Genomic DNA, 27,426 nt, shown 5'->3' with positions numbered 1-27,426 from the left:
TAGAGTGGGCGCACCGGGCCCTGACAGCTAAACCTAAGCCGGGTGCACCTCCACGACCCATTATAGCTCGGGTCCTGAACTTTCAAGACCGTGATGCCCTCCTCAGAGCCGCAAGACTTAAGGGAGAGCTTCTGCTGGGTGGAGCAAGGATACACCTATACCCTGACTTCTCTGTGGCTGTCCAACGGGAGCGCAAGACTTTCCTGGCGGTAAAGAGAAGGCTTAGAGATCATGGTGTCAAATATTCCATGTTATATCCAGCCAAACTGCGAGTCGAGCACAACAACTGGGTGTTTTTTTCACGATTCCGGATGAGGCCTCCAGATTCATTGACAAACATTTTCCAGGTTGACCCTCCCCTCCAATTATGTCTCTATAGCTGCTCAGATGCCCCGTTGGGGAGTCGGCGACACCGACCATCTCCCTACGCAAGAAATATATAACGCCTGTACTCCTCAACGGGCTCAACTTTATTTATCTCTACATGTTTGTGCCACATTAATATGAGCAAAAATATTTTCCAAGTTATGTACGAAGCTTCATTGTAGGCACTATGTTTAAACCGGATCTGCCATTGGCCCGGAGCGGCGCCACCAGTCAGGCCCACAGGCGTTGATGCCACTGGTTTGGATAAGGAGTTTTGGGATTGTCATTCCTCAAGTTGGGAGAGGGATGTGGGTGGGGGTGGGTTACGGTGGGAGTTATGTTATAAAATGTTTGGCACTGGCAGCGAGGGCGGACCACAGGGTAATGTTGCGTTACTGGGACTACAGGGCTGCTGAACAGGTCCATTGGATATTAACATCCCGGTGATAAGAAAGCTCCCGCATCTTTGACGGAAAATAATCTGACTTTCATGAGCTGGGATGTGCGGGGATTGTGTAATTTTAAGAAGATGAGACAGCTTCAGCTGCAGGCCGAATGTCATGGGTTCAAGATCTTTTTTTTTTTTTTTACAGGAGATGCAAGCCTGTTCTGAACAATGTGTGAGATTTGCCAAAAAATGGGGCCCCCAAAGATACTTCAACTTCTCTACACAAATGACTTATCCACAAGAGTCTTAAATTTGCACTCATATCCTCACAAATAGACCCCCAGGGTAGATATGTTCTACTCCATGCCACACTTCAGAACAGGGAGGTGATCCTGCTGAACATTTCTGGCCCTAACATAGATGACCCGGAGTTTTTTGCACATCTTACATCCCTTCTTGATGGCTTCCCCCTAGTTCCTATTCTCTGGGGGGGTGACTAACACCATTTTTGATATAGACCTCGACAGATCTGGGTCCAGACCTCGTCAACGCACCAAGGCAGCTTATGCTACACTGTCATCCCTTCCCCCTCTTGCCCTGGTTGACGCATGGAGACTCCTCTACCCTGACTCCCAAGCCTACTCCTCCTACTCATCGGTGCATGACTCCTACTCCCGAATTGATAGATGGGTAATCTATGATGTATTGATTAAAAATGTGATCCGGCTGACGATCCTTCCTAGAACCCTATCTGACCACTCGCCAGTGACCATCACTATGGGTTGTGGAAAGGACCGCGACCGTACTAGACGCTAGAGGATGAAACCTAATTCTCTCCTTGACCCCTTGTTCAGCTCCGAGCTTGAGGTGGCCATTGAGGAGTTCTTTGGAATAAACACAGACTCAGTGTCCTCGCAGGCCACTCTATGGGAAACCTTCAAGGCGTACATTAGGGGCATAGCGCTATCCAAGGAAAGTGGCATTCTTAGAACAATCCAGAGGGACATCGCTGAAAGCAAATCCAAACTATCGATCCTGGAGGCCCAATGTTCGCTGCTTTCAACCCCTGGGACCTTCGCAGCTATAGGAGTAGAACTAGATGTATTTCGGTCCCTGAACAAAAATTTTTAGATAGCCCCGGCCTGGAGAGGAAATACGTAGAGGGTGAGCGGCCTGGCCGCTTCCTTGCTAGACTCATCCGCATGAGCTGGGTGCTCCACATATCCCCGGGATTGAAAGACCTGATGGCTCCTTGGCTATCACATCAAAGGCCATCAACTCGGAATTCTTTACTTTCTATGAAGCCCTATACTCCAACTCGGACAAGGCCTCGGAGGCGGAGGTCGACTCCTATCTTGATACTCTTCCCTAACAGCTCTCTCCCCTGAGACTGTTGGATCCCTCGATTCCCCCTCACCCCGGAGGAGTTCTCAGTTGCCATAGATGCCCTCTCCCCGGGGAAGACTCCCGGCTCTGATGGCATCCCGATCGAATTTTATAAACGTTATAAATCTCTCCTACTCCCACATTTAATAGCTCTCTGGATAGAATCGGTAGAGGCGGGCATACTCCATCACTTCGTGAAGCCACAATTACTGTACTGCTCAAACCTGGTAAATCCCCCACACAGTGCGGTTTGTATCGCCCGCTCATAAATTGCGATGCCAAAATATATGCCAAATTGTTAGCGACAAGGCTTGCCCCCAGTATGCCATCTATTATTCACCCGGACCAGGCGGGATTCATCCCAGGACGCTCCACCTCTTTGAACCTGAGACAGCTTTTTAATATAATTAGCAGGTTAAGTCCTAATGTGCACGCGGTAGCCACAACTCTCGACATGCAGAAAGCGTTCAATTCGGGTTCCTGGAGATACCTTTGGCGGGTGCTTGAGCAATGTAAATTTGGGCCCGCCTTTTTCTCCTGGGTCAAGGTGCTCTACTTGGGTCCAGTGGCCAGGGTCCGCACGGAAGATCGATGTTCCCCACTCTTCAAAATTTCTAGAGGGAAGAGCCAGGGTTGCCCGTTCTCTCCCCTGATCTTCGCTATAACAATAGAACCTTTTGTCAATCCCACTCACATAGAGGGCTCCGTACGGCGGATCATGCCGATATAGTGTCCCTGTACGCTGATGATGCACTTCTTTTCGTGCGTTCTCCCACTACTAATTTATCTCCGATATTGAAGGATGTTGTCCTATTCGGTCGCATCTCGGGGCTCAAGGTGAACTGTGCAAAATCCACGCTTTTCCCATTCACGGAGTCACTCTCCCTCCTCCCGATACCCTGGGGTTCACGTGGGTTCAGTCGAAAATCACCCATCTGGGGATAGAAATAACACGCCAGTTTGAGTCAACCTTCGAGGGGAACTATCAAAACTACCTTACGCACATGGCGACCAGGACTCTAGCCTGGAGCAAGTTGCCGATCTCCCTTGCAGGCAGAATAGGGATATTGAGAATGATAGTGCTGCCCCAATTACTCTACAGGTTCACCAACATCCCCCTATGGCCGGGCGAGAGCTTCTTCCGAGTATTGACTCGCACTATCAACTCCTTCCTGTGGCACTCGGGTGCGGTCAGGCTTAAGCTTGGTACCTTGACTGCCCCCATGGCTGATGGTGGCTTTGGGACCCCTGATTTTCTTAAATACGGGCTGGTCTCCCAAATCCAATACACATCCTACTGGTTTAACACGGCGGACCCTCCTCCACATGTCAGATGTGAAAAACGAACAGTCAGTGATCGGGACATCCGCTCCCTGGTGATACAACCCGTCCCCTCGGCACTGGACACACTGGACGCGGTGGCTTGCACTTCCCTGGCATTAATGAAAACGTGGAAACTGTTTTGACACTCCCCACCCATTCCATGGCAACCTCCCTCTATGAAACTTTCTCCCAGGGGTCCCACGTGTACCGCCACCAATTGTGCGCCGCTGGGCTGAGGCGGGATACGAGCTGCTCCGTGACGTATATGAGCAGGGCAGCTTCGTTGAGTGGCCGGACCTACCGTTGCCCTTGAGGGGTGGCCCGAGTGCTTGGCTCCAGTACCCGTGCCTACGTAAAACCCTTAAACGAAAATACCCCATGTTCCCAACAATACCACAGGACGATCCCGCTGTTGAAGAACTGACTTCCCCCACACCTACCAGAGGGAAAATATCTAGGCTATACACTACGGCACAATCCAGATCCACTCCAAAATTCACCAGGTTGAGGTGGGAGGATGACCTAAGGGTGGAGGTGACAGACGAACGCTAGGCTCACATGTGTGCTCGCATACATCGGGTGTCCTTTAACTCCCACTTCAAATTAATTCAGCTAAAGGTACTGCATAGGTTTCATTATACCCCAAACAGCTTGCATCGTAAGCTCCGTGATCACTCTCCAAGATGCCCCAGGTGTGGCCAGGATGTTGTCGATTATATCCACATGATTTGGTCCTGCCCCGCCTTTCCCAATTTCGGGGGATGGTGTGCTCAACCGTATCCACTGTACTTGACCAACCTATCGTCCCTTCCCCAATGAAGTGCCTCTTCCATGACTTCCCTGGACTATCCCGGGATTCCAAGAAGCTGGCCGGCCTTTTGCATGCTCCTTGCTGTACGAGCCATTCTACTCTGTTGGCTACGCCCCGCACCTCCCACTTATGCTCAGTGGCTTAGGGCAATTACGTGGGCCTCAGACACTGAGGAAACCTGGTACTATCTACAACCCACTCATTTGAGGCCCAGAGATGTTTGGCTCCAATTCCGATCCTATATGTCAGATGCGTCACCGGATGCATCGTCCCCAACTATTACACCTGCTCAAATAGGTTCCCCATCCTGAGTCACGGTGCCCCTCACCTTGCATTTACTCTGCATGAGTACTTGATGAATATGTCCACATTGGACAACGTAACTGTATGCCTGTATTAACTGTACATATTGTGTACTTGGCCTGTGTATTGTTCGCCTGTGTTGTGCTGCCAAGCTAAATAATAAAAAAAAGTTTTTTAAAAAAAGAAAATAATCACCACCACAAGCCCAATGGCGAGAAACTGAGTGTTGGCCCCTGCATCATTTGGGAACAAGACCCCATTCATCTTAGGGTTCAGACTTTTTTGAAGCTAGGGAATTGCCCGTGATTGGTTCCCATCAATTACTGCATCTAACTTTCCTGCTGTAAGATATCTGATGTATACATTGCATTGTGAGATATGAATACCTGCTAGATTCATTTTTTAGTGTGCATAAAGCCTAAATAAACTTTTTTTAAACTGACACCACACACACAAACACACACACTCCCGAGACTAAGCCTGATGTGCTCTCCATTGCTACCTTGATTGGGTTTTGACTAAACTCTATCTTCCTGTTCTGGTTAACTAGGGTTGATTTTAGAAATCCATCATTCTGTTTATCCTGTGGAGGATAGGGGTCGGGGAGGCAGAAACAGGTATGGTCACTTTACTCACCCGACTTGATTCTTCCAGGTGACACTGCAGGTCTTGCGCAATTCACTGGGGACAAAACAAAACGGTCCTTGGTTTGGGAGAGGGAATCCCAGTGGTCGTGGGTGAAGGGGTCACTTTTCTGGTAGGGAGCTGTTTGTGGTTCTCACCAGACTGTTCCGGTCACCTTCAAGAAGACCCCCAAATGAAGAAAAGATGGAGACTTCAGCAGGGCAGACCCTTCAGGACACTTGACGGAAGTGCAGAAAGATTGTTGCAGCAGAGGTCACCACAGTCGGGGGCGGACAAGCGATGATCCAGCCGTGAACACAGAAGCAGCCCCAGCACAGCTTTCTTTGGAATGAGATGGCTGAAACTGTGAGGGCAGGAGACTTATGGCCCAAACTCAAGATCTTGCAAGTAACCAAGGATTTGGTCAAAATGAACACGGCTGCAGCAAGGTAGACCAAAAGGGAGATAGCCCACTGGGTGGTCCAAAGAGACTTTCAAAGGCACAGATCCTCAAGCAGGGGTCGAGACTTCTTGTTTCTACTGTTCGAATCACCAACAAGGGTCTTCTGTGATCAGGCAGAGGAGCAGGGCTTCTCTGGATCAATCACTGGAGTCTATGCCGGTCAGCTGCTATAGTCGTCCCTGTGTCGTTAGAAGGCTGCTCCTTTTCAGAGAAGTCTAGTTCCAACGATCTCTCTAATAGCTACAGGAGCAAGCCCACCAATGTAAGGCTCAATATTCAATACAGCCCAGGTTTGCCCAATCATCACATCCGTCCAGCAACAGACTTTCGGGCGCCAGAGTCCCAGTCTCCTCTGGCTCACAAAGCTCACTTGCCCGTGAAAGAACCAACTTTCTCCTGAAAAGGGGTACCCATATATCGCATTTCCTGACTTGAGAAGGCAAAAAAAAGGGCCAAAGCGATAATCTCGTGGCACAGCAATTTTAGAGTGCTAGCCACCTTAAGGAGACATTCGCGGCAAAAGTGCATGAGAAAAAGATCACAAAAAGGTACAGCTGCCATAAGCTTGTTTTAGGCACATTTTCAAAGTAGCCAAAAAGTAATTAGGTAAAAAGTCAGGAGGATACAAAGTATCCTAATGTACTTCATTGCAAGATGTGAGCAATTGTAAAAAGTAAAGAATTTTAAAGTAGAGACATTCTCTCTGCACTGATAAGTCTTCAGGACTAGTCAATTTCCCCCAAAACAGACAAGTGAAATAAAGCAGAAGGCTTTACAGACCACCAAAAGCCAGGACATGGTTAAAAAATTAGCACATATTGGGGTCCAAAAGGAATCTATGGAGGAAAGTTGCAAAAAGAAAATATTTCCAACAGTCATAAACCAGCAAATGTGTCTTGTTGTGAAGGCTGCAAGGTATTTTACCAAATTTGGCACACGCAGATCCCCATTACATTCGAAGTGCAGTTCGCAAGCGCAATGAAAGCCAGTTTTTCTTTCCACAGGAATGTCCTCATCTTTGTCTTTGCACCAAATAAATTGCCAGGCACTCTGAGGGAGATCATGGATAGTATACAGGAGGTAGATACTTTAACACCATAAGATTTTGTTTTCAAACACATTCTTGCACGTACACCACATGACAATCCAGTGATGGGCATTCCCCTGCCCCTCATCTTGACTGCACGGGGCTCCTTTGCAATCACAAGGAAAGGTGCAAAATGAAAATCTTTTCCAACAATGACCAACATTAGATCTGATAAGCCTGCTTTGCAGTTGTGCCGCATACATCTTAACAGAACAGGATGGCCTATTTCCAAGCTTTAAACAGGACTGGAGATGAGAGTAATGTATTACAGCAGTAATGTTGGCTCCATCTCTCCATCAAGTGAATTGTTCAATTTACCATCCGATCATTCCTTTAAAAAATAAGTTACCTGTCCATCGCGTCCAATCTTCACTGGCTTACTTTCATTCCATGGATTGCTGAGGTGCGATGACTTGGTGAATGGTAACTCCCGCCTACATAGTAACAAAAATACAACTAATTTTTAGCAATTTAACTTCCAAGATGAGCATTTCAAATCACAGATGTCTTGCTAGATACAAAGAGGCTTACTTTTAACCGTTGTGATCATCAACTTTGAGACATCAAATTGAATTAAAATTGTCCCAAGGCTTATTTTTCACATAACTGTAGATCAAAAGCTGGATGACTCAAAGAAGCGTCATCTTCCTTTCCTCTCAGTTCTCCACGTAGAAAAGGCTAACCAGCTACTAACAGGAGTTTCTCTAATCTTTGGTGGCTATTGGACCCAATGGCTACCCATCAGGGCGTGTCAGGGAATCCTATGCACTGGAAGAGGCACCCCTGTTGTAAGGCCAAAGCTTTTGGAGTGCCCACTCCAAGCAGCCTACCCTTCTGACCACTGAGTCCACTCACGTCCACTTAGAAATAGTCTTAAAATCCCTGGGATTGTGAGGACCATCAGGGACCAATATGGGATTCCTGAAAACTCCCATCAAAAACCTTTTAAAGCTATCCCGATTAATGCACAATTCACTTTTAAACCGCTTTGAGATCCAGCAAATTATTTGTGTTTTTTCTTTAATAACAGCGTCTAGGTTTACAGACAAGCTTTTGTTTTATTTAATGATTTCAAACCAATACTAGACTCTAAACACACCTCAACAAAGAGGGACGCCCTTTTCTGTTTCCTATTTCACGCTCATCCCTCTTGACAGTTATGACGGATTAAATGTGTGATCAATCCATGTAATACCCAGTACATCTTACTTGTAGATCAACCTAGTTCCTCTGCCACTTTTGCAGATTTCTTTGCTGATGCTACTACCAATCTCCTGGCAACATAACATACTACGCTGGTAGAGGATCACAGTCTTTCTACAAGTTCAGTAAGATTTTCCCAGAGCCCTCCGTTAAGGGGTGAGGATACTGTTATGAGAACCTTTCATAACCAGCGGTGTGGGAAGGATTCTTGGGGAACACCAGAGATGATAACCAGGGTAACTGATAATTAGGTTAGCAAACTCTACCAAGGTATCACAGGCAGAGCAGTGAGGCAGACTTCACGAGAGAAGGGGTGATGTAGTAGTACACTTAACCAACAGAGCACTCCAATAAGACCAGCACAGAGAACATACTATATGTATAAAGTTGCCGATTTGAAAGAAGTGAGCGTCTTTTCCCGCTAATCCCCTAACCACTCCATCCTTTTTTTTTATTACCCTTTCTCATCCTCAAGAGCTCCTGGAGGCCATGAAAATGGCAGCTGTGCACTAACAGTTCCTGAAGTCTTCCTTACCGTTCAGCCTGCATTACACCTTATTAGGGTTTGGTTGGACCTAAGTGCCAATTACCCTGTTCATTAGCTAGGGTGGCCTCTCCCAACTTTTCTACAGTGCTAGTTCTGAAAACCCAGCTTAGCAGGTTCCTTCTCTGGGACACCATGGAGCTCCTTTGGTGTACACCTGCTTAAGCAGTCATAGGAACGGTAAAGACAATGCAAATAAAAACAGCCGCACTCAGTCAGGCTTTGGATTAAGGCTTGCTGGGAGAAAAAGCCCAAATCCCAGAAAAGTATTAAGTACAAGGGGCTTCTTCATCAGTTACAGTAGATTTCTTCTAATACCATTTCACCTAATGAGATTTCCCCAAATTTATTTCACCGGAAATGGTAGGGGAAATGGTATATGTGTGATGCGTAATAGGCGGGGTGTGGGGTAGGGATATAAATTAGGGTAGGTAGAGGTGATGAGGGGATCCAGGGAATCTCTCCACGCATAAAAAAAGTAGAAAAAGTAATCTAGGTTTTCTGTGAAATCTCCATTAGGTGAAATATTTTCAAAGAAATCACATACATCCTTCATCAGGTAAAAGCTGGGCCTTGTACCTGACTCACAAAGGCTGTAATAAGAACCATTGTTGTTCTTCCTTTAAAACCAAGCAGGTAGAGGTGGACCATTATACATTAAACATTTAGCTTGTCTTTATTTACACTGTACAATTACCTTGCCACATACTTGGACACACACATACAATGCTTGGAAAATTAGGAGTATTCATGGTCAGTAATTCAGCATCTTTCTTTATCCAATCCCCCAATATTTCCAGTGTACCATTAGAAGACACCAGAAGATAAATGGTTCTAAGAGCCTATATGGAACATTCAACTCATTTGAATTCAAGTTTAAAATGTTGCACCTCTGAAACTATGCAGACATCTTTATGGAGCGTAAATCATTTAAAATCTTTGTAAGATAAAGTCCAGTATGCCAGTAAATATGATAGGCTTTAATCGGAAAATCAATTTGTCAGTGTAGGTTAATTCAGTATATGTAAAGTTAGTGTTGTCACAGGTTAAGCGATGGGTAAGTCAACATAGTAGCAGTGAGCACCTGCAAATCCAGTCTATTTTAAAGACTCCTCCAAGCATCTTCGCATTCATTCCTGGGGGTAGTACCCAGTGTATGGGCGACCCTCCATGCTGTGATTCAGACGAGAGCCGCGCAAACCCTACAAGAAAAACAGACTTTTTATGCATATGGTTCCAAACTTAAATGGATATGTTTAGAAAATGGTAAAAAGGTATAGAGTGATCTACCTTGAAAATGACCACTTTCCCTTACAGAAAATATCAAAATGACACTTCTAGCCGATCGGAACGCAGCATTCAATTTCTTCTCATTAACTGGCAAAGTGGACCAGACACCCTACAAATGGGAGAAAAAAAAATGAATCAAATTTACTAACAATGTATTTTGCTTACATGGAAAAACATTTCAAATGATCTACGAGGCACTAGCAGAAATTGCGGATATGAAAATATATGAGTAAGAAAAATGTAAGATAAAATGTTTTCAAACAGTACCGAGAATAGTCATTCATAACCATGGAGTTTGTCTCAATTACCTGCAAATGTTCACAAGGGAGGCATTGCAATCGCCCCCCCCCTCCCAAAAGGCAACAGGAGCCTTTGATTTACAAAGACCCCGGGTTAGGTAGATTTCTCATTTCTATGCCAGATGGCCTTCTCCAGTTAGGCACCGGTCACTTTTTGCTAGACTTGCGTGTTTTTTTGGATCAGTCTCCTGACTGAGTCAGAGCTCCTCCCAACCTCATTCTTTTACTCTATATATGGAAACCCTTGTACATTACTTTCGTACTTTATTTCATGGAGTCAAGTTTTCCTCCATATTTTGTAAGGTATCTGTACTTTACTTTTGTAGCACACAGCACCTTTTGTGCCGTGCTACTGGGTGCCATTTGGGCTTCCCTTTGCATTTTCCTTGTGGGAACACATGTTCCAAGGGTAGAGGGATACTATTTATCCTTTCTACATTTTATATTGTAGATCAGCACACCCTTTATGTGCAGTAGATGAAACTTTCCTAACAGCAAGCCGCACTCACACGGTGCAGCCAGAGCCGGTGAGGGACATTCCATCATTGTCAACCCGCGCAGCATACAAAACAGCTGACCTGGGCTGCGGGTGAGGCCTGCCCTGATTGGCTGGCCGCAACTACTTCGCCCGCCAGATTCGGCTCGCAGTGCAGGGATCGCCGGCCACCTGAAAGGGTCTTTCCGACCTGTGTGGCCCTGAGTGGACTGAGAGGACTGAGAGGGCCCCCTCAGACATCCTAATCTACTGGCGAAATGACTGCTAGTGATTTCACACAATTGGTAAGCACCTATCTCATATTGTTATGATGCTACAACACCCACTGCCCTGTCTTCCCCCTCAGATCCACAGCTTCACCGGCACTCGCTCGCCCACATTATGGTCACTTCGCACTACTTGGTGTGCCCTACTCCACTTGAGTGTCCTACTTACTGGCAGCCTCGAGGCCCCTTGACCCACGCTTACACTATGCGAGACACTGAGCTCCTACAACTATCTGCCAATACCCTGCCTCACCTTCTCTTGGTTCTACCCGACCTTCATATTGCACTGTACCCAACTTCCACCCAAGTGTCTCTGCAGCTGCCTTCCTTCTGCAAACTCTGACCACTAAAATGGCCCACTTATCTCCAGTATAGCGACGTTTTAGGACGCCCCCTTCACTACAGCATTTGTTACGAGTACCTTGGCTTTTTTAAGTGCTCACTTTTTCTGCTCCTTTTTGGTGCTTAGATGGCTGTCGGCCTGACTTGGACTAATGAAGCCTTTCAACTGTAAGTCTGCACCACACATTTTTTCTTGCTTTGCTTTCATCCATACAAAGATTGCTTTTCTGCAGCATTTCAGCACCTTGCTTGAAAATACATTTTAGGTATGGTTTTAAATCTGTGCTTTGACTCTTCCATTGCACACCTCCATCTGTACCCGCCTGGCTACTAGGCTACCTGGTGAGGTATTTGTGCATTGTGCAGTTCCAGTCAGTCTTTTTCTCTCCCTTGCTACTTACTCCCATGGCGCACTCTATCTCCCCATCTATTCCAAATGCTACTCTATAACCTATCCTACATCTCTCATGAAGTCTGGAAGAAAAAAATCTTAAGTGTTCTCCGGGCCTCTAACCCAGGCATTGCCGACGCCGCCGTCAATGCTACTTTCAACAGACTATTATTCACATCTTTTCTGTCCCCTTTCCTGGCCTATGCACAGACCCCCTCTTACTCCCAATCTGGTCTCCACTCACTCCGGTTTCTCCTGCTCACCTATTAATGGTGGCACTAGGTGGGAAGTACTTAACCCTAGCTGCATCATTAATGCCACAATAGCACCATCATGACCCAAGGCTGGGACTGTCTGATCCCAATCCACATACCGGTGCCAGTGTGTCTGGGTAGAATAAACTGACTGGACCTGTGGGGTGTGTGTGTGGCAGATCCGTCATTGGCAAGTGAGACTGCTGCTCTTACCTGGCTTTTAGGATAGAGGGCCCGTGCACCCACTCGAGAGATCCTGGAGTAAACCGAAGGAGCCAAGACTCCTGTCCAGCTACAAGACTTGCAAGGAGACCATGGAGGCGGCTTTGCAACCAGCTTCTGCTGCTGCCCTGATGGAACCCTGTCCTCCTGTGGAAGATATCCAGCAGTCCAATTCACTTTGCCCAAAATGGCTGCTACCCTCTCCTTCGAGGGGGCCACCAGGCAGGAGACAGTGATGAGCCTGGAACCCAGGAATAGCAAGTCATGCAATGGAATCAAGCAGGACTTTAGATAGTTGATGGGGAATCGCAGATCCGTCAGCAGCCGGACGGTCCTGTCCATGTGTTCGACAGCGACCTCCCTTGACTTGACACGGATGAGCCAGTCTTACGGGTACGCATGTATCCCTTGCAGACGTAGGTGGGCCGCCACGGGTGCCAGGCACTTCGTAAACACCCTGGTGGCCGACTTCAGTCCAAAGGGGAGTCCCTTGCATTGGTAGTGCTTGCCTTGCACGGTGAAGCGCAGGAACCTCCGGTGGAGGTATGCGTCCTCTAGGTTCAGCGACATCAAGAAGTACTCTGCCTCCAGTTGGCCGAGCACATGTTGCAACGTGACCATCCAGAAATTTTAGGACTTGAGGAACTTGTTTAGACGCCCCGGTCGAGAATGGGCCACCAGACCCCGGTCGTCTTTTTACTTACTAAGTATCTGGAGTAGACTCCAGAGCCCCAGTCTCGCTTTGGATTGAGCACAATCGCCCCTTTTATTACCATTGCCCGTACTTCCTGCAGAAGCTGAGGGATGTGCTGCTCCTGCCGTGCCACGGGTGGTATCCACGGACACTTCTGCTGGAACTCCAAGAGTGTCCGTGGGCGAGAGTATCCAGCACCCATCGGTCGGTGTAGATCTTTTCCCACTCGCTGACGAAGCCGGCCTCCCATAGGGTGCATGGATCGGGGCCCAACGTCCTGGCCGGTTCAATTCGGCTTTGGGGCCTGTGTGCCGCCTTGGGAGCATCGTCGGCTACCTTCGAATGCCTTGAAATGACCCTTGTAAGCCTCTCGGGTGGTTGAACAGTAGGGTTGGCGGTACCATGAGGATCCCCCGCCGAAACCCTTTGACTATCTTCCGGATTTGCCTCCTGAGGTACAAAAGGAAGGCCGATGCTGCTGCAGTGCGCCTAGTGCCCGGGCTGTCTTTCAGTCTTGATAGCCTTCAAAAACTTGTCGACGGCCTTCCCGAAGAGATTGTCACCATCGAAAGGCATGTCCAGGACCCTCGTCTGAACTTTCTGCCTAAAATTGGTGGTTTCAACCAGCCACGACGACGGAGGCAGACACCGTTCCCCATCTTTTAGAACCCAGTGTCCGCGATGTCCAGGACCACAAAGATGGCATGGTCAGATGCCACCTCGCCCTCCTGGAGAATTTCCAGCGCCTCGACCAGTTTGTCGTCAGGGAGAAATTCCTGCAGCAGGGCCATCTTGTACCAGAGCTCCCTGTCGTACCTGGCCAGGATCGCGAGAGCATCCGCTGCTTTGACCATCGTCGCCGAACAGATTACCTTTCTACACGAGGCATCCAAATTCTTCCCCACGCTGTCCGGGGGAACTGAGTCTTAAAACTATGGATTTGAGGACTTCTTCCTTGCAGCCGCCAAGACCACAGAGTCCGAGGAGGGCTGAGACCGCAGGCACTTGGTTGCAGACTCCGGCACCAGGTATTTCTTTTCCAGCCTGTCTCTTCACCAGGGCGGAGGCAGAATTCCTCATCAGCGTTAGGCCCTCATCCCAGACGTCAAGGAAAGGCACTGCCAGAATGGTATTCCTCTTAGCCTCTCTGCACTAGTAAAGGAAACCCTCCTTTGTCTCTTCTGGCATCAGCTGGAAGAGCTCAGATGCACGGGTGACCATGGCATGTAACGATCCCACTTCATCCGGTGGAGAAGCTCTCGGCAGCGGGGAGACGCCGCCGTGTCCCTGGGGAGTGGGGGGAGAGAGGGTATGTGAGCCGGTTGGTGAGGAGGCATGGAGTTCTCTTCACCAGCGTCAGGGGTGCCGTCGGCATCCTCCTCTGGATCTCTGACACCAGCGTGTGGAGAGTGGACGGTATTTCCAGCGGGAAGTCCCTGGGAGGTGGAGGGGAACTTGCTTGTCCCCTCAACGATTTCATCATCCTCGTCTGCGCTGCCGGCATTTCCCCACGTCCTCTGGGACTGTATGAACTGAAACCATGTCCTTCGTCCAAATGAGAAATATCTGTGCCTTGGAGCACTGTGGACGCCTCCACTGCCGCCCCGCCCCTTTTGCATCCTGAGGGGCCTGAGCCAGGCTCAGGGCCGGCATCCTTTTCTCCGATGTCTTCTCCGCCGACTTGGCCGAAGCATCCCGTCTGATTGACGAGGACTTCTCCTGGGCCTTCAGGGGTAGGCCCGACACCATACCCTGTGCATTGGCTTTTTGCGGCTTAAAAACTATCTTGATTCTGGTGTTCCTGTCCCCTGGCACTCGGTTCCAGCAGCAGCAAAGAAGTAGACGGCAGGGGGAGGGGTTCCAGTCAAGTTCATCTTGGGCTCAGTTGGTCCCACCAACACAAGGGGAGAAGTTGCCCTTTCCAGGCTTCTCTAGTCGATTAGAAATTCTGAGCTTGAGCACCACAGCAGGTCTTCACTGGGCAAACCAACGGTCCAGGAGGGTGCAGCATGCTTCTCTTCATTTCTTCTTTGGTTGCTTCATCCAGTGGTCAAGTCTGCCTTCCTTGCAAAAGACCTTGCCTTTTATGCAATTCCTCCTCCCCCCCCCCCAATTCATTCGCAGCCTAGCTGTCACACTTACAGCAGGATGGCGGTCCTCCAAGGACAGCCAGCTGGCCAATCGCCTTTGGGTGCATTCATGTAACCAAGGAGACTAAACACGGAGTCGGGCACCAAAACAAACAAAGGGATCAAACATGGTTTGGCGCACAGAGTAAATATCAAGGAACTTTCCAACAAAAAATTCTGAAAAAAGAAGACCAGGCCATTTTGATGGGCACCCATGGGTGCTCTACTGCAGCTGCGAACGCAGCCCGTGGTAAAAACACAATGGTAGGAAAAAGTAAACCACTGCCACCAGCCATTAATTGTAGAACGGGTGACAAAAATGTTTCACGAGAATGTAGGCAAAGGGGATATTAAGCAACCTCTCCAGCACCCTATTGTAAGAAGTGTGTGCTGGATCTATAAAGAGGAAAATGTAAGTAAAGTCAATTTCAGTTTACTACTCTTGGAAACAGAAGTTATCCAAGAGAAGGCATTTAAACCTTAGCAGAAATCCAAAGGATTTCTCTGGGACACCGCACCGAGGGTGCTGTGTGTCACAATGTAAAAAGATGATGCCTATGGAGTTTGTCAGACTACAAAACCAAAGAAAGTGTTCAAATCAAATAAAAATGCATGAGAGAGTGGGAAAAAGGTTTCACTCTCCAGGATAAAAATTAAAAGTGCAGCAAAAGAGCTGGGCATCTCCAAGGTAGAAGGAAATTAGCAAATTTCTGAGAATTCTCCCTAACATGCTGCTTGCTTATTTTGCACTGACTGCCCACAAGGCTGCACACAGCATAGGATTCCTTAGCCCAACAACCCCTAATTGAACTTGACTGCAGAGACCCAGTCACACAATCATTTAAAAAGCAGCAAATAACACAGAATTTAGGATAAATAAGCGTGTTTTCTAGTCTTTTTAATACAAATTGATTTTGAACAAGGATTTAACCAATAAGCTATATTAACAGACACTTCGGTCTGCCAATCCGACCACCCCAAGACAAGACCTGAAGAGATCCGGTGGATCAAGCTTCCCAGTCACTGCCTCCAAGTACTGGAATTCACTGCCCCTCACACGCAGAGCAGGTCAATCCTACTGGTCATTCAGGAAACGCCTCAAGACATTACTCTTTGCACGTGGTCTATTACCATAAAAGTCTGGCCTCCTGCCAACCATGACGAAACTGAGCGCCTTGATGCCTGAGGGTTTACTGCGCTTTAAAAATGCAAAAATAAACTAATGACATTATAGGATAGGAGCTGACTTAAAGTAAACTGTCGTACCTTAGCCTTGGACAGAGATACATTCTCATGGTTGTTACTTTTGATGAGAAAAAATCTTGCATCTTCAATGATGTACTTTAGCTTACTGGTCTGGTCTAAAAAAAAAAATTTAAAAACAGTACAAAATTAGAATCGTTTTTTTTTATTTTTCATCTAACACTGAAATTTGTCTGCCGAATACAAATACTGTTTGTTTATTTTATTTCTATAGCGCTCCGGACCCGGGAGTAAAAGGGCGCTTGGTACAGGTTACAAGGCAACAATACATGGTAACAACAATAACAGTAGGAAAGCAGATATATACAGTGTATACAGAATAGCAACCAAATAAAGACAAAATGAAACCTATGCAATATGTACATTTATATATCTGAGACTAACTTAAAGGTTGACTTTTTGTCAGAAGCCACCCAATGGCAAGTTTCCTGAACGATTGGAGGGATTTGGAAGACTTAATATTCAGTGGCAGGGAGTTCCAGAGTTGGGAGGCGAGGACAGTGAAGCTCGAGCCTCTATTGGACGATCTTGTGGTTCTAATGGATGGTTTCATGGTGAATTTATCTGTAAGGTAGGGGGGGTAGATGGTTGAGAGCTTTGTAAGTAAGGCAGAGGGTTTTGAGATCAATTTTATGTTGGATGGTAAGCCATTTGCATGTCGATCTAGTGGCAGAGATGTGCTCACGCCTAGGGAGCGCTGCCCGTAACGCATTATTTTGGATGACGGAGTTTGCTTATTATCGCTTGGTTGGCACCTAGGTAAAGGCTATTGCAGTAGTCTAACTTAGATTGTATAAGAGCTCTTGCTAGCATGAGGCAACTGTTAGAGGAAAGAAATGGTCTACAAGCTCTAATTAGTTTACCTGTATAGGCAGTGGCTGAAGCAGTTGAGTTGACTTGTTTAATGAGGTTAATATTGGCATCAAGATAGAAGCCAAGTGTTTTCACATTTTTGGCGACCGGGATGGTATTGCCATCAATTATGATGTTGGAGTAGTTGGGACTTAGTTTTTGTAGGCTGTTCGGTGAACCAACAATGAGCAGTTTGGTCTTCTCGTCATTCAGGCAGAGGCCATGTGTGGCCATCCATGCCTGAATGACAGAGAAAATTTAATTGATCCTAGCTACATCAGTATTGTAATTGCCCGAGATGGTGAGGAGTATCTGGGTGTCATCCGCGTAGTTTGTGTAGGTGACAACCAGACGGTCCAGTTTATCAAAGATATTGTATAGAGTCTGTGAAATACAAGAGCCTTGTGGGACACCGCAAGTGATGGGGATGGGGTCTGCTGCAGCCACCGGAGAGAAGACTCATGGTTCTATTGGCCAGGAAGGACTGTATCCACGAGACAGCAGAGGGGGAAAAGTTGGCGGCAAGGGAGAGGTGGTTGCAGAGTATCTTATGGTCAACCAGGTCGAAGGCTGCTGAAAGGTCAAAGAGGAGTAGGATGGCAGCCTTGCCCTCATCTTTAATTTCGTCAATCTGACTTTTAAGATCAACAAGGGCAGTTTCTGTTACTTGTTGAGGTCGGAAGCCAGACTGTTCAAAGGAAGAAGGAACAAGTTACTTACCTGTAACTTGTTCTCCAGCATGGGTCTGGCATGGATTATATGCTCATGAATATTCCCCATCGTCAGGCTGGGAATCCTCTGTAATAGAAAAAACATTTGTGTTTCCAAACTGTCTCCCATTAACCAATCACTGAGCTCTGGGTCATACTGCCCCCAGCCAATGACTGCCCTCTATCTAAGCCCCTCTGACAGCCATCTTCAGATTCGGTAGCACGTTAAGTGGCAGTAGGAGCAAGAGATGAGCCGCAGAGGGGTAGGCAGGAGGGTTTGCATGTGAATCCATGCCAGACCCCTGCTGGAGAACAACAGTTACAGGTAAGTAACTTGTTTCTTCTCCAGCATGGGGTCTGGCATGGATTCACATGCTCATAAATAAAGAATACAAAGCAGTACACACATTCACAACTACGGGTGGCAAGGCTCAACAGAAGCAATCTCTTACCTCCTCACCAGGCTCACCTTCAAGCAACAGGTTGCACAGCAGTACTTGGCAGACTCTGGACTCCTCCCTGGAATCCCTGTCGACGCAGTAGAATCCCGCGAAGTTGTGCATCGACCTCAACGTAGCAGCCCTGCAGATGTCCAGCAGGGGTACACCAGACAGAAGCGCTGTAGTAGCAGCGATTGCTCTTGGTAGAAAAGGGCTTTCAGATGGCCAGGCAACTGTCGGTTTGCCAACCAGTGACAGTGAGTGATGCAGCCGGAGAGCCAAGCCTTGCACAGGGCCTTCTCATGGTTCACAGAACCAAAGTTCACAAACAGCTGAGAAGTTTTCCGGAAACACTTTGTGCGGGCCACATAAAACTGCAGCGCTCTAGCCACATCCAGCGAGTGCAAAGTGCTTTCAGCCAGCGAAGACTGCATCGGGGGAAAAAAACAGCAAAGCCAAGGGCTTGTTTGGATGAAAGCCCGGCAGCACCTTGGGCATGAAGGAGGGGTGCGTCCATAGCACCATCCTTCTTTTCCAGCCTGTCTATTCGCTAGGGCTGTAGAGGGGTTCTTCATCAACACCAGTCCCTCGTCCCGAAGGCCTCCAGGCGCGGATACAAAAAGCCTTCTCTCTCTTCTGGCGTGATCTGGATCAGCTCTGGCGATCATCGCATGGAATGACCCCACCTCGTCCGGTGGAGAGGCTCTGGGAGGAGGTGACAGGAGGTCCCCCATCCCGCCGTCATCCGTGCCCGTTGTTGCAGTGTCCGTGTTAGTGTCCCTCGGGGAGAGGGGTGATGGAGAAGGTGGTGAAGGGTGGCATGTAGGCTGCCTCTTCTTGGCCGGTGGCTCCCCGGTGTCAATGTGGCGGCCGGAACTGGAGCCATGGCAGGAGCAGGAGCCGGCGCTGGGGGTCGCTGGGATCCTCCTGTGTATCTCTGACACCAGAGTGTAGAGAGAATGTCCAGTGAGATGTCTAGGCAGTATTTGGGGTGTAGCGACGTTAAACGCTGGGGCCTAGTCGTCCTGGGGCCTGTCACCTCTGTGGACGATATCCCAGTCGTCTCCCCTGTCGCGGGGTGACTCGCCGGCGTTACCCTAGTCATCGCCCTCCTGGACGGAGCATCTCATCTTCATCCGCGGACAAAATGTCTGTACCCTGCAGACCCTCGACATCCCCCCCCCCTCTTCAGGTCCAGAGGGGTCTGTGTAGGGTTGAGGTCCGGCATCCTCTTTTCCGGGGTCTTCTCAACAGAGATGCTTGACACCTCTCTCCTGGGAGGGAGAGACCCTGGCCGTTGCCTGGGCACCATGAAGGTCCACCCGCAGGGCCTTTGAAAGAGACGCCACTACCACCTCGAGGGACGGGCGACGGCTTTGCATGGTGCACCTGGGCCTTCACGGAGCGACTGGACCCCTTGTCCTGTTGGGCCTTCTCCTTCCTGGCCGTGTCGGACACCATGGCCTTCTCAATCAGGGCCTTGTCAGACCCTTTGTCTGCCTTGGCCTTCTGAGTCGTAGGTGGGTCGGACACGGCACCCTGCCTGGCCTTCTCCTTGGCCTTCTCTGGATTCTCTCTCAACTTCCCCGGAGTGGTCGACTTCCTCTTGGACGATCTAGAGTGGTGGCTGGAGACCGATGCTGATGGATGCTGAGGACTATCGCACTCTGACCGGTGTGGGACCCGCAGCAGCGGCGACCCCGACGGAAGCAGACTTGCACTGATTGGCCTTGTGTTGGGCCCCGATGGGTGGGGCGCCCTCATAGGACTTAGAAGCCCGCTCAGGTTTTCCGGATCTGGGAGAGGCATGCCGCTGGGTGGCAACCGTGGCAGAGGCCCTGGACTGCAACCACGCTTCCAAACATTGGTGTCGATCCCTAAACGTGTGCTTTGAGAAGCCACGGAAAAACGTGCAATCATCCTCCTTGTGCATCGGCTGCAAGCAATACAGGCACTGGGAATGCTTGTTGTCCATGTACACATTCTGCAAATTGCAGTCGGAGCAAAGCTTGAAAAGTGAAGAGCCGTCCTCGTCTGACATGATCCACGCGGTGTAGGCCTGAAGAATCTTCTGGAACCCTCTAAGAAGAACACTCAACGAAAATAGCCCTCGAGGATGATCGATGGAGCACACAGGCTTGATTGACCGAAAAATAGAGTTCAACACAAAAAAAAGTGAAAACACAGCGAAATCTCCAAGAGCAAAGTATGAGGACTCACAACACAAACGTGCAGTAAAAATCTGAAGATGGCTGCCAGAGCAAGGGCTTAGGTAGAGGGCAGTCATTGACTGGGGGCAGAGACGACCCTGAGCACAGTGATTGGTTAATGGGAGAAAGACAGGAAATGAAAAACTTTTTTCTATTACGGAGGACTCCCAGTCTGACGACAGGGAATGTTCATGAGGATGTAAATCCATGCCAGACCCCATGCTGGAGAACCTTTATATTTTTAGTATTGTGTGACAACTTTACCTGTTTGATTATTTTTTGTGTGTTTTGGGACTAAAATATATTATTTGTATGCTTGCTGTCTAAGTATAATCATTGTGTGCTCACTGTGTGGATCCCTGACCTCACTCGCCTCTCCCGAGACGTAGTCTTGCTACTTTGATTGGTGTTGCGAAACTCCCAGAGTTCCCCCTGTTCACTATAACTAGGGTGCCCCCCCTAATCTCTGTCCACCAGGCAGAGTTTAGAAATCCATTTTAACGAGTTACTGAAAAACCTCTTTGTAGAATATTCTTCTAGTCTTCCTGTCTTATGAGCCTTTGCTGGCATATAATTGTATAGAAGATAAGGTAGGACGTATTTTGTTACTGAGTATATGGTTTGATTTATAGTACCATGACAGTTACATCATGTGCACTGTGTTCATAATTCATTTTATGTCACCTTATATGATTCAGGCTTTATTGGGCAGAATCATTGCTCCACTTGTAGACAGGAATGACACACAAAACATGCCGTTTTAGAAACATCTTTTCAAAAATCTGTTATATTCAATGATCAATGTCTGATATTTGTAGAGCCCACCCTGATGTGCTATCTGTCCTAAATGCATTGGCCATTTACTCTGCCACTCAAACACTAGCAAAGCAATGTGAATAAAGACAATTTTTTAACCAAAGAAGTCAAGTTACATTTGATTGTTATACAAGTACTTAATGCTAGGGTGTTGCTAATACTGGAGGTGGTCCTACAGTTCCTTCATTAATGATAATGATATATTCAGGCTTTTTGGCCTACCCCAAATACTGTGAAAAAACAATTTTAGAAATAATCTTTAGTAACAAATGTGGTGCCTGCTCCATTATTCTACAAAACAGAAATAGGCTATACGTACATAAGTGAAAACGGTTGATCCTATAAATAGGGAAACGCTCCGTGTGAAATAACCTGTTTTATGATGTGTAATTAACTCGAAATATGCTTTCTAAATCTAATTGTTTGTAAAAGTTTATAATCTAAACAAAAAAAAATAAAAACATTTGCAAAATAAGAAATACACATTCTATGATAAATTGGTTAATTCAATTCCAGTTCAGGCCATCATGGGATGAAAATGTGTTACACCCCTCCACCCACCTCCGCCGAACAAACTAATATTACCAGCCAATGTTAATAGTGCAAACAGTTTGTGAAACTGCAGCAGCATGCTTCTATAAATACATTTTAAGCAGAACGCACACAGCTAAATAAACTACTAAATTAGAAAACCATTGAGACTTCTTTGTGATACAGAATATGAAGCAAATACCTTTTTCGACAGCACGAACAGAAGAGGATAATTTCTCATGCTTCTTTTCCGAACCTGCAGTTAAACAAATTTGCTCATATTAAGACCTTGAATAGAAATTTAAAAGCCAGAACCCGACCGATGTGAACACGAGTGCTGAGTTTTTAGATTATGAACCATCACCACTTTCACTTCAAGACCATGAAGAATTCACCAGTGCAGTGTAAAACCATTTTAAAGATGCAGGAAAAACTTAGACTTATAGGGTAAATAAATTAATTCAAATTCTAAAGATATTTTGTGGCCATAGAGGATTGTGTAGGAAATTACAACATGCTTCCATACATTTAAAAAGTACCTGCACATGAGTCTGATGCAGAACTTCTACTTGTATCAAATACAATTGGAGAAGCATCTCTAGCCCTTTTCCTGTCCTTTTTCTTATCTACAAAACGTAAACAAAATATTTCAATGTTGCACTTCAAACCAAGTCTGTCCGAGGGTTTTAAGTTACCCAGACCTTATCCAGATCATGCTGCTGACAATCCACACCACTGTATGTGTTCCCCAGCTAGTAAGGTTTTGCCCCACCTTCAGCTACTCCATGGTGAGCAGCAGCAAAAAGCCTACGCTGCGGATAATGGCTTTTAGATACGGTTGCCCATAACAAAACGTTTGCTGGAATATGAACAGAACCTAACGTGTAAATGGCAATCTGAAAAGATCTTTCCACCTCAAAGTATTTCAAGACCATGCTTAAGGCCCTGTTGTCCTGGACAATATGGACACCCAACAAATGATTTCCTTATGTACAGGGTGCAAGTACCATATTTTAAGTTGCTAGGTTAAAAAGGTATATGGGCCCAATGTTTACGATAAGACCACCTTTACCAAATTTACATTATTCCTGGGACTATTTGGCAGCAAACAAGAATTGGATATTTTAAAATTGGTCTCCCGTTTCAGAAAGTTTGAACCTTCCTTCAGTTTAACAAGTACGGATTATACACTGAACAGTGAAATTCCACCTTTCAAGGAGAACCACAAGCAAATCAATGTCCTGCACTAAACCAAATTAACTTCAACAACTGAAAGCAATGGCTCCAATGGTACCCTTCCAAAAAAACAATGTCTAACGCCAAGCTACAATACACAGCATGAAACCTACTGGTCAGACAATATTTTAAGACTGTGCAGCCTTGTTCAGTTTCAGCATTTTTTAAACGTACTATCCATCCGTTGAAATTGTCTTGCCAAGTGATTTGTTCATTTCAATGCACAGGACATGTTAAAAACTAACAAGATTCGTTCAGACTTCTCTTTTATACAGCTTTTGAAGAAGGGAGTTTGGCTCGCAGTATAAATGACCACACAGAGCTTTCCACAGAATCCAGAAAGTTGCTGTAGGTGGTGTAGAAAAAAAAAAAGATAAACAGACAATAGCATACGGCACTGCTATACAGAAACTACGTTTATATTGTGTGTGGTACACATTGCATACATTCCCAATTTCCCCCATACTTATGTTAAAGAAAAATACAGTACTGTGTTAATTGATGGGGAAACAACTATATTGAACCTGGCAGTGTCAGCATATCATAAAATTCAGAACGAATATTAAATGACAGGGTAGAGTATTAGATTAATCGATTTCTTCCTAGTTGGATTTCTTCCTAGTAGCGAGTAGTGTAAGAATACATGATACATTTCATAACAGCAAACAGACAAACTTGACATTAGATTATTGAAACAGCTGTTCTTATTCCACAAACTGTTACATCACTAATGGCTTCATGCTAAGTGGAAGGACCAAAACCACCTGCCCAATGGAAAATTTAAGGAGTCGCCTTGCATCATTTCATAAAACATGGAATGAGTGAGAAAAAGAAAAAAATTGCTTAGAGAAGGTTAGTCTGAAAGACACTACAGCTATTCCCCTCGCCTTTCAGCCCAAAATAGTTACAAAAAAATGTGCATCCCAAAAAATATTTGGCAGGCTCATGAGGATAAAGCTAAACAGTTTCAAGAAAAATAGATGCAGAGACCATTCACAAATGTAGCATTTTTTATTTTATTGTTTAAAGCGTGGACCTAGCTCGAGACCTAGGCCTGCATTGTGACCAGATCACTACCCTGGCTTTGTCAAGAGGTGATGGAACCCCCTCAAGGCCTAGGGAAGGAGACCTACCAGGACGAAATCCAGTGCCAGTCCTACACCATAGAAGCATGGGGACAGTTTGGAGGGCCCCAATTCCTGTTTCCTACCCAAGTGCCAATGTATATATGAGCAGTCCCCATTTCCATTACCCTGTGCCTCTTATACCAAACGCTTTCCAGGTTTCCGTCTCTATTTTGTAGATCTGGTGCTCACAACTTGACTAACAGGAGAAGCAGGAAGGAGAGCATCCCTGGCTACCAGCATCCCAGTTCAGGAAACCTGGAACCTGAGAGGCACCACGTACTAGAGAACACTGATAAGCTTACGTGGCTGCAAGATATGCCGCACACCGTTTACCAGCATTGGCTACCACGGGCCAGCAAAAGACTTCGTAGACCATCAGGGACTAAAACTGGGGTAGCAGACCCAGACTGTACTCACCTTGGAGAGGTCAGGCCAAGACCCCTTAACATGAACTTGGACATACACGGACCACCATCACCACTCCACATCAACTCTGCTGGGGAAAAGGGGCGGGCCTAACATTAAATTTAAAATCTTCTCTGTGTGTTTTAGGACTGATTTCCTCTACTCTGGCAACCAAATTAGTGTAATTTCGGGGACACCTCTGGGAACTGTAGCCAAACCAGTTCAAAGTAGCAAAACGAGTAGTGAGCCTGTAAGGGGTCCTCAATGAGAATACAGTGAAAAGTCAAGGAACACACAGTTATAAAATATTTATGGCCATACAACACAGCAGGGCTTCTGAGGTCCAATGAAGCATTCCAACAGGTAGAGGCCAAGTTATTCTAGCTAATAAAAGTGTCACCCCCCCTAACCCTCTCCAGCACACTTTCGGAATGCTTGCACGAGCAAGCAATGGCAAAACCAAACTCTTAGAAAACGTTTCAAAAGTTACCAAACTTTTAAAAAGGAAGTGATGGGGTTCAGGCAATTACCGTTAGAATTCACCCACATACTCAACTCTTCTTAGGACTTGGCAGGTCTACAGAAGAGGGTCCAAGGTCACTTTTCCCACCTTCAGCTAGTCCTTGATGCCCAGGGGTTGCAGGGTCGAGCACTTCTCTATTCAGCGACAAATGCTGGTGCAAAATCTAAAGGATGGAGAATGCAGAAGAACTATGCAGGGCACCTGAGCACAGGACGCAGAAAAGCGGTTTTGCATAACGGCCACCAATGCACAGCGTCACGGGGGGACAATACACTTGCAGAGGTCGGACTCTGCCGCTATCTCGGTTCCCCTTGATGCTGGAACCACAAAATCTGGCAGAGAAGCCCTGCAACACAAGCTATCAATCCCCAAAGTTCCAGGCCTCAACACGGAATGGTGAGGCCTGCAGCACAGTATCCCAAACTGAGCTGGGCAGTCACTAGGTGATCCATGGGCACTTCCAAGGGCTTTTCTTCGCAGGACTCCGAGCTGACGTCGAGAATGGATGTTCCCTCCACTCCAAAGGTCTAAGCTCCTTCGCAGGATTTGTAAAGATCTACAAGATAGGGCTCTGCCCGACGGCAGCAGCAGCAGGACTTCCAGTGGGCCCTTACACGTCTTGCAGCTGTACAGCATACTTGGGTCCTTCAGGTTTCTTCTAGGATCCCTGGAGAATGGGTGCAGGGGGGGTCCTCTTATTCATAAAGCAGTTAAGAGCCAAAACTCCCACTAGCCAATCAAAGATAAGGCCCACACACCCCCCCCAAAGCAGTGGTCCAATCAGGAACATACAAATCAAAGCCTAGACTGTAGTCTATAAATTAAAAAGGACCACCAATTAGAAGCTTACACACTAGTGCCTGATGTCCACACTCCCCTCATCCTCCTTTAACAGGGCACATGATTACAGGAGAGGTACACCCAGCCCACACTTAATCCAAACAGTCTATTTCAGTCCACTAAGGTATGACTGGCCATCTAGCTAAATTTAGTGGGGTCTGGTCAATGCGAGTATACCCCAAAAGTACATATCACTAGGGTAGGTTTTATAGCTGAATATCATTTTTGAGGTTTATTAGGACCGTTTATTTAAAGTCCAACTAAGGGCTTAATAAAACCATACATCTGAGGCAGTACATACGCTTCACTCTTAGTATAAGGCTGTTCCACCTGAGAATGTGGTAGCATTGTGGGGATAAGTACTCTAACATATCATATTAACAGAATTATAAAAACAAACTCAATACTTAAGGGATACAACCAGAAGTATAACCTTATTACGAATAGCAATCAACAGTTGAAGATGAGTCAAAACTATTACACTAAATGCAATCAGCTATTCTTGGGGAGTAAATCCAGGTTAGATATACTTTTAGAACACAGCCAGTAATTCCAGGGTAGTAGAATGCCACTTATGCAGTAACACTCGGTTAAGAAATCACTTAATAAATCAACTCTGTTACAAGTATACGCCTTGCAACATTACTTTTTAGAACTCCGTTCAGAGCTAGTAAAACAACTCATACTTTCTGGAGAGGACAGTATTAGCACACTATTTCTGCATGCACTCTGCAATTCAAGGAAACTAAAACCCAATTATACTTTAAGACCCAAGAGAATTCAGGGTAAGTAATGGACCCTTTGGCTATTTAGGAACAGCTCTAAGCAGTTTCAGGGGAGGCACAACCCTGCGTTACAAGTTTAGAAGTGCAGCAGCTGTTCATGGTAAGTCACCATATACTTTAAAGAGGGGCTTCAAGCAACTGAAAGGCAAATATTAACTCAAGGACTGTTTTAGATCTGTATAAAACAGATCAGGGAAAGTAACACCCTGTGGTACACTTGAAGAACACAAGGTTTACTTACTCAAGGTAAGTAAACACTATTGTTAAGATTTTAAACTCATTCAGTTAAGCAATGATAAAACAGCACCAACACATTACTTTTCTGAAGGGGGAAACGCCAACCAAAATAACATACTTTTTAGAGGGCACACTGCAACATAAAAGTTAAGTATAACTTCAGGATACTAACTTACACAGAGATACAGTTACCACACTATTTATTTCCAAAAGCAAGTACTTTTACACTTGTTATACTTTAGAATAGAATCATTTTCTTATCCAGTTCTTAGTCTATTGCATGAGTTCTCTCAGAGGCAGAAGAAGGACCCTAGTAGTCTAGGTGCCAGCTGTAGGCAGGGTGAGATAGGGTTCTGTTGCAGGAAATTCTTAAGTTCCATTGGAGATCTTCTTTAAACAAGTATTCACTTTCAAAGTTGGTAAAGGGTTCAGGAACTTCTGAGAAGGTACCCTATATGTTCCAGCAATACTCCTGTGGTATGAGCCCAACCCAACCACACTCATCACCCGCTCATCCTCACAGGAAGCACAGCAGACTTAAAGTAATACTCACGGCTCTGTGGATTTGGC

General features: G+C 46.5%; 1 protein-coding gene across 7 annotated transcripts in view; it reads right to left on the bottom strand.

The window, feature by feature from the left end:
* Positions 1–27,426, bottom strand: part of YTHDC1 (YTH N6-methyladenosine RNA binding protein C1) — a 286,099-nt gene that overhangs the window by 171,514 nt on the left and 87,159 nt on the right. For 4 of the 7 annotated variants that reach the window (XM_069630508.1, XM_069630504.1, XM_069630506.1 and 1 more), the window contains 5 exons: positions 21,906–21,959; positions 16,148–16,242; positions 9,789–9,897; positions 9,583–9,700; positions 7,101–7,185 (listed from right to left, as the gene is read on the bottom strand). In XM_069630508.1, coding sequence (XP_069486609.1) covers positions 7,101–7,185; positions 9,583–9,700; positions 9,789–9,897; positions 16,148–16,242; positions 21,906–21,959 — 461 coding nt within the window. Of the gene's footprint in view, positions 1–7,100; positions 7,186–9,582; positions 9,701–9,788; positions 9,898–16,147; positions 16,243–21,905; positions 21,960–22,242; positions 22,330–27,426 lie in introns of all 7 variants that reach the window. The other 3 variants (XM_069630503.1, XM_069630505.1, XM_069630502.1) reach the window with 1 other exon arrangement.

Source organism: Ambystoma mexicanum, chromosome 6q, assembly GCF_040938575.1.
Source record: "Ambystoma mexicanum isolate Mex_15411 chromosome 6q, UKY_AmexF1_1, whole genome shotgun sequence".
NCBI classification, from domain to species: Eukaryota; Metazoa; Chordata; class Amphibia; order Caudata; family Ambystomatidae; genus Ambystoma; species Ambystoma mexicanum.
This window is presented reverse-complemented; position numbering and strand designations above follow the sequence as displayed.